A 10,811-nucleotide genomic window follows, 5' to 3' on the forward strand; every position below is an offset into this window, starting at 1 on the left:
CTTTACGCATCCTGTCCTCAAGCTCCCAAGTAGCTTCCTCAGTGCCTCTGCGCTGCCACTGAACTAAAACCAAAGGAATGACTTTGTTCCGTAAGACCTTATCCTTATAATCCAGGATACGAAGAGGTTTCTCAACATAAGTCAAATCCTTGTCTACCTGAACCTCAGACCGCTGCAGAATATGAGATTCATCCGCCACATACCTTCTCAACAGAGATACGTGGAACACGTCGTGAATACTGGATAGATGCGGTGGCAAAGCTAGTCGATAAGCCAAATCGCCAATGCTCTTCAAGATCTCAAACGGACCGATAAATCTGGGAGACAACTTGCCTTTAAGGCCAAATCTGAGAATCTTACGGAAAGGTGACACTCTCAGAAACACTTTCTCCCCAACCTCAAACTGCAAAGGCCTACGCTTGATATTAGCATAGTTGGCCTGACGATCCTGTGCAGTCTTAATCCGTTTCTTGATCTGATCAACAATGTCTATCTCCTGCTGGATAAACTCCGGTCCCTCAGCCTATCTCTCCCCCACTTCTTCCCAGAAGAGTGGAGTACGACAACGTCGCCCATACAACGCCTCAAAAGGTGCCATCCCAATACTAGTGTGATAGCTGTTGTTGTTAGCGAACTCGATCAACGGCAAATGATCCTGCCAGGCTGAACCAAAATCCATGACGCACGCTCTAAGCATATCCTCTAGGGTACGGATAGTGCGCTCTGACTGACCATCAGTCTCCGGATGATAGGCTGTACTCAAACTGAGAGTAGTACCCATCGCACGCTGAACACTCCCCCAGAATCTAGAAGTAAACCTGGGGTCCCGATCACTGACAATGCTCACAGGCACTCCATGAAGTCGGACGATCTCCTGAATGTACATCCGTGCCATACGATCTACAGAGTACTCTCGGCTATAGGCAATGAAATGCGCTGACTTGGTGAGTCGGTCCACCACAACCCAGATAGCATCACAGTTCTTCGGGGATACCGGCAAATGGGTCACAAAGTCCATAGTGATAAGCTCCCATTTCCATTCAGGAATAGGCAGACTGTGAAGCAATCCTCCAGGTCTTCGGTGCTCTGCCTTGACCTGTTGACACACCAAACATCTCGAAACAAACTGATAAACACTGCGTTTCATTCCCTTCCACCAGAAACGAGTACGTAGATCCCTGTACATCTTGTTGCTCCCAGGATGAATACTCAACTTAGTGCGATGCGCCTGAGACAAAATCTCCTCTCGCAACTCTTCATCCTGCGGAATCACAAGCCTACCAGACAAACACAGAAAACCATCGGACTGATAATGAAATCCAGACGAGCTACCCTCGTTAGCTAGATGAGCTAAACGTTGGTCTTCGAATCAGACATCTGAGCATCTCGGATCCGCGAATACAAGGCTGGCTCAGATAATATCGCAAACATCTGGATACTCTGCATACCTTTCTTATGCTTGAAGGTATAACCTGAAGTACAACAGTCACTGATCGTTCTAGACATAGAACAAGTCTGAAGTGCGGATAGTCGCACCTTGCGACTCAAAGCATCAGCGGTGAGATTAGCAGCTCCCGGATGGTACTTAATCTCGCAATCATAGTCCTTAAGCAAGTCCATCCAACGCCTCTGCCTCATGTTCAACTCCGCCTGAGTGAACAAATACTTGAGACTCTTATGGTCGGTGAAGATCTCAAATTTCTCGCCATACAGATAATGACGCCAGATCTTCAAAGCGAACACAATGGCTGCTAACTCCAAATCATGGACTGGGTAGTTGTCCTCGTGAAGCTTCAGCTGTCTAGAAGCGTATGCGATCACATGCCCATTCTGAGTCAGGACACAGCCTAACCCCTGAAGAGAAGCATCCGTGTAAACTACATACCCTCCAGATCCTGACGATAATGCCAACACTGGCGCAGAAGTCAACCGCCGTCGAAGCTCACGGAAATTCTCCTCACACTCGGAGGACCACTCAAAATCCACACCCTTGCGGGTAAGCTGCGTCAACGGTCGAGCTAACTGAGAGAAGTTCAGAATAAAGCGACGATAATATCCTGCTAGACCCAGAAAACTACGGATCTCAGCAACTGTCGTCGGACGCGACCAATTAAGTACCGCTTCAATCTTGCTTGGATCGACAGAAATCCCCTCCCTGGATATGATATGGCCAAGAAAGACCACTCTATCCATCCAGAACTCACACTTGCTCAGCTTGGCGTACAACTGCTCATCTCAAAGAGTCTGTAGTACTAACCGCAAGTGAGAAACATGCTCTTCCGTATTACGCGAATACACCAAGATGTCGTCAATGAAGACCACGACAAACTTGTCCAAATACTCCTTGAAGACACGGTTCATCAAATCCATAAATATGGCCGGCGCATTAGTCAAACCAAATGGCATCACTAAAAACTCGTAATGCCCATAGCGAGTACGGAATGCAGTCTTGGCTACGTCCTGATCACGGACTCTCAACTGATGATACCCAGATCTCAAGTCAATCTTGGAGTAAACTGACGTGCCCTGCAGCTGATCGAACAAGTCATCAATACGAGGCAACGGATACTTGTTCTTCACAGTGACTCGATTCAGCTACCGATAGTCAATGCACAGCTGCATCGACCCATCCTTCTTCTTCACGAAGAGAACAGGAGCTCCCCAAGGAGATACACTAGGACGAATGTACCCCTTGTCCAAAAGATCCTGTAGCTGATTCTTCAACTCACGCATCTCTGACGGAGCCAGACGATACGGTGCTCTAGAAATAGGCGAAGTACCCGGCACCAACTCTATGCCAAACTCGACTTCCCTAGCAGGAGGAAAACCCGGAATCTCATCAGGAAACACATCTGGAAATTCATCTACAACAGGAATGCTCTCTATCCCAATACTCTCAGCGGACGAATCAACTGCATAGATAAGGTAGCCTTCCCCGCCAGACTCTAAAGCTCGACAGGCTCTCAAAGCTGATACCAAAGGCATCGGGGGTCGCGCTCCCTCACCATAGAAAAACCAGCTCTCACTCCCCTCCGGATGAAAGCGTACTAATCTCTGATAGCAGTCCACTGAATCTCGATAGGCAGTCAACACATCTATTCCCAGAATGCAATCAAAGTCGTCCATCGCCAGGACCATGAGATTTGCTAACAGAATGTTCCCTTCGAACTCTAAAGGACAACCCATCACTAGACGCTTAGCCAAAGCAGATTGGCCCGTCGGAGTAGAAACAGACATCACTACGTCTAGTGCAATGCATGGTAACTTATGCCTCTTAACAAAACGTGCAGAAATGAAGGAATGAGATGCACCAGTGTCAATAAGTACAAGAGCAGGTATACTGTAAAGCAAAAATGTACCTGCGATGACTTTCTCATTCTCCTCCACTGCCTGATCATGTCTCAGGGCAAACACTTGGCCAGAAGCTCGTGGCTTCAAATGTGAACTCCCAGCAGACTGTCCCTGCGACCTCTGCTGTACGGTGGCCTGAGAACCCGATCCTGAACCAGAACCAGAACCGCCTCCCCCAGAAAGTGGACAATCTCTTCGGATATGACCAGTCTCTCCACAACGGAAACAAGCTCCAGAAGCTCTACGGCACTTGTCGGATGGATGGTTCTTCCCACAGTGATCACACTTGTCCTTCTTACCGTAACGAACAACACCTCCAGAACCAGAGGAAGAAGAAGATCAAGACTTCTTGAAAGTTTGGGCACGGGGACCCAAAGAACTAGCAGGCCTCGACTGAGGAAAAGACCTGTTCCGCCGAATGCTGTCCTCCGCCTGGTGACAACGGCTCACCAAACCCTCGTAGGACATGTCGTCGCCAACCGCCACACGGTCATGGATCTCAGGGTTAAGGCCCTGAAGGAACAGATTATACTTCATCTCTGAGCTATCAGCAATCTCGGGGCAATAGGATAGCAGATCAAAGAACCTCTGCTGATACTCATCGATAGACATGGCTCCCTGTCGCAGACTTAGTAGCTCGCCCGCCTTCGACTGTCGGAGTGCAGGAGGAAAATACCGCTTTTGGAAAGCTGTGCGGAACTCGGCCCAGGTGGCCACTCCTCTCGCCGCAACAAAAGGTGCAGAAGTAAACCTCCACCACCTGCGCGCACGCCCATCCAGAAGATAGCCAAGGGTCTCCACCTTCTGCTCATCGGTGCATTGGAAAGTCTGAAAAGTCGTCTCCATGCGGTCTAACCAGTTCTCCGCATCCTCCGGAGACTCACCTCCAACTAAGGGCTTAGGACCCATAGCTAAGAATCGACGCACAATGAAACGCTCGTCGTTATGGTGACGATGACGCCGTTCTCGACGAGGCTCCCGGTCGGCATCTCCCCAACGCCCACCAACACTGCCATGAGAACTCTGGTCGTCACGATTTGACATCTACAAAAATACCTCAAGATGAGACTAAATCCCAAGAAATCTTTTGCATGCTCTGATACCATAAATGTAGTGACCCTTACTCGGATCACTTACTAAACAGAACTTAGGCATGCAATTAACTTAATAAAACAGATATCAGAATAAAACTGCGGAAACCATAAACATTATACAATCCCAAGTAAAGGAATCTGTAATTTATCCAATAATATACAACCAAATCGAATAGCTGTATAAACCCAAACAACAGTAATAAAACCTAAGCGAAGCTCCAGCTAGCCAACCACTGACTAGCCCCTCCTGGATCCACCCTCCTCATCCAATCGCAAACCTGCCCCATGGAATAGGGTGTCCAAAAAATACAGAGTACGAGACGTGAGCATAAAACGCTCAGTGCGAGAGTATGAGTATACATGCATGCAAAGTGAACTCCCTATAGACTCGAGGTCAAGGATCAGATAACAGAGACAGACCGGGCCCTGGTATGTAGCACGCTGTGCCGTCGCTTCAGGAGGTGGCTCCCATACCGAGATAACCGTGGATACGCCGGACCCAAATCGATGGAAGTCCATCCACTAACAGGATAGGGTACAACCCTACTAACAGACATCTCGAAAGAGATACAGCAAGATGCAAATGAATGCAGCATAATATCATGGCATATAAATCATGCAGTCACATAATACATGCATACTCAGTCAGGATATCTCGAACAGTACTTTCGTACCTCAAAACAGTGCAAGCTCTACCAACTCTAGGTCCACGCCTATAGTCTGCTCTACACTGCCAAATGATACTACTATCATTAAAGTGCTCTAAAAGCCTTAACTAAGCTATTGCATACTCCTAAATATTTATAGGAAGCAAAAGCTATACCTTCGTCCGTCGTTAGCCCTTTGATGTCGATGCCTCCAGAACTTGGGCACAACTCCGCTACGACTACCGAATGCCTCGCCGACCTCCGGACCAAGCCTAAGAAGACTAGAACAGCTCCAAAAAGACTATAAAGGAAAGGAGAACTCGGAATTGGCAAATGAAAGTGAAGTCTCGGCCTTCTATTTATAGACAATGATCGGAACTTCCGATCCTTGATCGGAACGTCCGAACCTCGATCGGAACGTCCGATCCTGCCATCGGAGCTTCCGAAGATCCTGATCTGCCACGTGTCAAAATATCACTTGTTGACTCCGGATAGGGGTGATCGGAGCCTCCGGTCCTGATCGGAGCTTCCGATCCAACCACACGTCATGCCTGACGTAATAACATCGGTGCCTCCGATCGCTCATCGGAGCTTCCGATCCTGTTCGGAGCTTCCGATCGTGCCTTCGGAGCTTCCGATCCGTCCAATACCCAATTCAATTAATTAGCATTAATCCTTTAATTACTCAATTAGGGTACGGGCTACTACAGAGCGCCACCGGCAGGACCTTCCCAAGGTCCTGCCGGTCTTAACCTACCATGGCTCGGTCCCAGCCATGCCCCATACAACAGGACCGAGCCCCTCTTCCAACAACCCTAAACTGTGCACCCTAAGATAACCAGCTGAGATGGCTTCATTCCTAGCCCTTCCTGGTTCGATCCCACTGAGCCAAATGACTCCTAGGACCCTCACTCACACCCTTACATGACCAGCAGCAGTCTGGTCCCTCCCATGGCTGAAAAACGTGGCTATGTCCAAGCAAACAAGCAAAAACATGAATAAAAACATGACTAAACATGCATGCTTCAAATTTCCATATTTTCTAACGTAAAAATCATGGTGATTCTGATGAAAAGAGATTTAATAGCTTATATAGTGTAGAAGAAAAGGAATCAAACATGCCTTTATAATTGTTTGAAGTAGGTTGATGCGTATAAGGGCTCCAGGACGACGAACGGACCAAAAACTCGATAAATCTTCAAAGAACGAGTTGATCGGCTATGGAGGACTATTTTTCTGAGATGGAGGCGTGAAGAGGGTTTGGAAGAAGGTGGGAGTCGGCTGATTAGGGTTGAGAGATAGGGTAGGTTTGTTTTAAATTTGATAAATAGAATTAAAATAGGATATTAACTAATTTAGAAATAAAATCATACCTAATTAAATATTTAAAACTCCATAATAACTTAATAATTCTGATAACACAACCCAATTCCCGAAATATAAATTTAAGGGATTTTTAAAATTTAATAAAAGTCATTAAAATGACTTATTTTGGCTAAAAATAAACCCTTAAATAAATATATAACTAAATACTAAATTTTTCTTGACAAAATACCTTAAAATATTATTTTAAGGCTCATAAAACTCATAAAATATTTTTGGCTAAATATTTTGGTATCTCGTCCGTCCACGGTCCCGTCTACGCGATCAAAACAATTACTTTTCATAAATCATGAAAAATCACTAATTATGGGTTAAATGCTTAAAAATAACTTAAAACATGCACACATAATTTCACACAATTATTTAACCCATAATCTAAAATTCTAAATAAATAAAATCCTTAATTATGCATGCAAATTTACGTATTAAAAATACTGGATGTTACACATGTATTATAATGCGAAAACACGATGATGATATAGAGAATGTTATAAATAAAATCGTGTATATATATATAACATTAATCCGGCTAGAATATTATCCTATTGATATATTTTTGTTAATAATAATAATAATAGAATTGAATTTTTGTTTTAAAAAAGAATTCTATTTCTACCAGGAGTTTGGATAAATCCCGACGCTGTTTTCCACATATAAAGGCTAAGCAATCAAATCGTGAATCTCCTTCGCCCAATTCGCCCGGCGCCATCGCTCCTCTCCGTCTAGGGTTTTATCCGATTCAGATTCACGCAACCATCTAATATGTTCGGATTCCCTTCAGGTTTCATTTGAATTATCCCCAGTTATTGTGTGTTGAAATTCTATACCTGATTCAAGATTAGGGCTCTGCCTCACATTATGATTATCTCTGTTATATTTTGTTTCACATCTTTGTTCTACGTGAAGCCGAGTGATAATCTTCGTGTTTTTGGTCCTGGTTTGAATCCTTTCGCTCCTTATAACACGGCCCAACACACCTCTCGCTAAATTTCTGAAAATCTCTCTTTCTATAGCTATTCCGAGGACCATGTGAAAAAGTTGTTCAGTGATACATGAAAATTCTCTGAAATTCCAGATAGTTGTGATCGTTTGTTTGTTTAGCTGATACTTTCTGGCATAAGATTCCGGGAACTCGAAAATAATACCAATTTTAGTGACCGGAAGACATCAAGCTTAGGTTTTAATTTTGTTGCTGTCTCGGGTTCTCTGTGGTTCGGACTGTTTGGGGAATTTGAAAATAGAAAACATCCGTGGTTTTCCACCGGACTTCATTTTTGGGTTTATTATTTTCATTTTATGCATGTGTGTAAGATTTGGGATTTAGTCTATCTACTTGGGTAAAATCATTGGAATAGAAGCCAAGCTTTCGGGGGTCCAAGACTCTAGGATTATAGGGTATTGCAAAAGTGCTTGTCTTTGCCACCTATCACCAAAACGAAGAAAAATAAATATCTGATAATGTTGGAGTATCAGTATTCAATTAGGAGGAGCAGGAAGCTGTTGAGTAGGTCGGTTAGCGACACAGATGATCGAGGTTGGACTCTACTTCATGTCTTTGCCAAGAAAGGCGATCTTAAAGAGGTAAGGTTTTCATATTTTCCGACTGTTGTTTTATTCGAGTTTTTGTTCATATGGGACACTGTATGCAGTTTCATGTTATTAGAGATCTATTACTTTTAGCACCACTTCCGAAAGTGAGGATATATGTATTAATTATTATATGGCGCTAAAATCTGTTTATTTGGATGAATTAATACATGATTACCACACAAGCAGAAAGGATATTTTCTACTGTTTAGCTGTATGGAATCAGGGAATGGGAAAATAAATTTTTTTTTTCTTGTGCATGTAAAGGATAACTAAATTCTATCGTGGTCTGTTTTAAGTTTCCTGAGTTTAACTGCTGGGGGAATTATGATGCTACTCCAGTATCATGATTCTTTTTTGTCGGCCTTTAATCTTGACGTGGGTTCTTTTCCCTGTTTACACCTCTCAATGGATTATAATTTGCTGAAACATGTGTTTTTATTGAAATGCCGCATCTAGAGTTTGTTATGGAGAATCAATTGGTGCCTTTTGGTTGTTTTGTCCCTTTTTATGCGGCATGAAAGAGAACTACGATTTTACTTTGTGGGTTATTGACTTATTTCTTAGAATGATTTAAGTATCGTGGTAACTTTGCATTGGGTTTTGGAAATGCCTTTCAGTCTATTTATTTAGAATACTTTCCACTGTCCAAACAGTGAATGTTGTGCCAGAAGTGGGAGGCTGGTTACATGTGGTGGTGATGATGGTAGAAGGGAGGTGTTGGAATTAACTTGATGTTTGATGAGTTTTAACCATCACAACTCGTGTTTTATATGGCGTTTTCCTTGTTAAACATGAGTGGATATCAATAGTCCTATTTCATATCATGGGTTTGCAGTCCAGAAATTGTAGGCACTGGGCTGAACAGGCATCACTAACTTCAACTTCATTTCATGAAAGCGTTAGATCACATGGGTATGGGTTTATAGAAGTTGAATTAGTGTCAACATAGTTTTCAAAGACGCGTGCTTGGCTGCCTAGGCCCTGGGTGCAGCCCTGGCAAAAGGTGCTCGTAGGTGACTCCTTATGTGCTGCATGGTATTCATTCAAACAATATTATAATGGTGCACACATTCAGTTTCCTGTAAAAAATTAACCATCCCAATTAAATCTAACCCAATTTCCAGAATTCTTTTTATTTTTTTCACTACAATAATTCAGCTCTGGCTACGTCAAGATCTTATGTTCCCAGTCTTTCTTTTTCTATCATACAGTCCATCAAGATCCTAAATCTAATTTTTTTTCCCAAGTCTCAGATTGATTTTTTAAAAGTTATGCCATGCATTTAACAATAAACAGTTTATTTTTAGTGTTGTTTAAGTATTTTTAAAATATATTTTGTGTAATATTTTTGCTAAATTCGCATTATATGCACATTATTTTGTAGGTTAAACGTCTTCTTGATGAAGGAATGGATGCAAATGTGGCTGCTTGGGGCCCAAAGGCCCTTGGTGTAACTCCTCTCCATCTAGCTGCTAAAGGTGGCCATCTCAAAGTCATGGACAAATTGCTAGAGCGTGGTGCTGACATTGATGCACGGACCAAGGGTGCATGTGGATGTGAGTATTTTGTTAATACAATTATTATTCCTTCGTATAGACAGTACATCATTCGTTGGGTGTTTATTCGTAAATTTTATCGGATGCAGGGACCCCACTTCACCATGCGGCTAAAGAGAAAAAGAAGAAAGCAATCAAGTTCCTTGTTGAAAATGGGGCATTTTTACCGGATGACATCAACGATACCAGGTTCAATCCACCTCTCCATTATTGCCCTGGTCTTGAATGGGCTTATGACGAGATGAGGCGTCTACAGATGGACAACTCTTCGTCTGGTGAGACGTCTTGCAGCTCAGAAAACTGAGACACACCCTTGCTGTCATTTCACTAATGCTGCATCTGGAAACAAGCAGGAAGAAGCTTCCTATGTCCACGCTATATCGTTTGGGCGATGATATGGCTTTGTCGATACGTTGTATGCCTGTGTGCTTGTGTTTTGTGTCTTAGTGGCACGCGTCTGTTTCTCTCCTAGTGGACTTTTGCTATAGCGTTTCTTATGTTTGGCGAGTCTTTGTTGCTATATTGGTTATCCGTAATTATGAGGGATCAGGTTGAACGTTGTTCAAGACCGATTTCTTTAACTTGCACTGTGCAAATTTTCTTTTACCTCCTTGCGAGTTAAAATACCTCAGACCTTATCGGATCAGCCAATCAGCGGCGTGGGAGCTTCGATGCTACCCTTTCAGGTACTGCCTAAGGATGATCCAAGAGGCCATATTTTAGGGTTTGGAGGGTTATGCATTTTTATTACCCTTTTAGACAGTGCTGAAAGGGTGGCATGGAACAAATCTAGATTCTAGGGGCTCCATGGATGATAAATACGATTATATATTTTCTTCTTCATACCTAAACCGAGACATATAGCTTTGTTCTTCTTAGCTTTTAATTTCTTTTTTCCTTTATGTTTATATATACACCGTTTATATTAAAATTATGATATAAATACATGCCTTTGTTATCTCAATGATATTAATGGCAAGTTATTCAAATTTGAATGATTTCTTTTCCAAATTTGAATTATTAAATCAGTACTCTAAATTATACAAAATATTTTGCAAAAAGTATTTATTGATTTATTTTTCTTTAATTTATGCATATTTCTTTATCTATTTCTATATTAAAAGCGTGTTAAAATTATAATAAAAATATAATTCGCAATAGGCCATTGCTATAATGTTATTCATATGTTA

At 42.7% G+C, this 10,811-nt stretch overlaps 1 protein-coding gene across 1 annotated transcript; it reads left to right on the top strand.

The window, feature by feature from the left end:
• The first annotated feature begins 7,112 nt into the window (after window positions 1–7,112).
• LOC140864679 (phytochrome-interacting ankyrin-repeat protein 1) lies at window positions 7,113–10,493 on the top strand. Its single transcript, XM_073268978.1, has 3 exons — window positions 7,113–8,056; window positions 9,450–9,621; window positions 9,711–10,493. Exons 1-3 carry the CDS (start codon window positions 7,934–7,936, stop codon window positions 9,923–9,925), a joined length of 510 nt encoding a protein of 169 aa, XP_073125079.1. The 5' UTR covers window positions 7,113–7,933; the 3' UTR covers window positions 9,926–10,493.
• Window positions 10,494–10,811: the final 318 nt, after the last annotated feature.

This window comes from Henckelia pumila, chromosome 4 (genome assembly GCF_033568475.1).
Source record: "Henckelia pumila isolate YLH828 chromosome 4, ASM3356847v2, whole genome shotgun sequence".
In the NCBI taxonomy this organism is placed as follows: Eukaryota; Viridiplantae; Streptophyta; class Magnoliopsida; order Lamiales; family Gesneriaceae; genus Henckelia; species Henckelia pumila.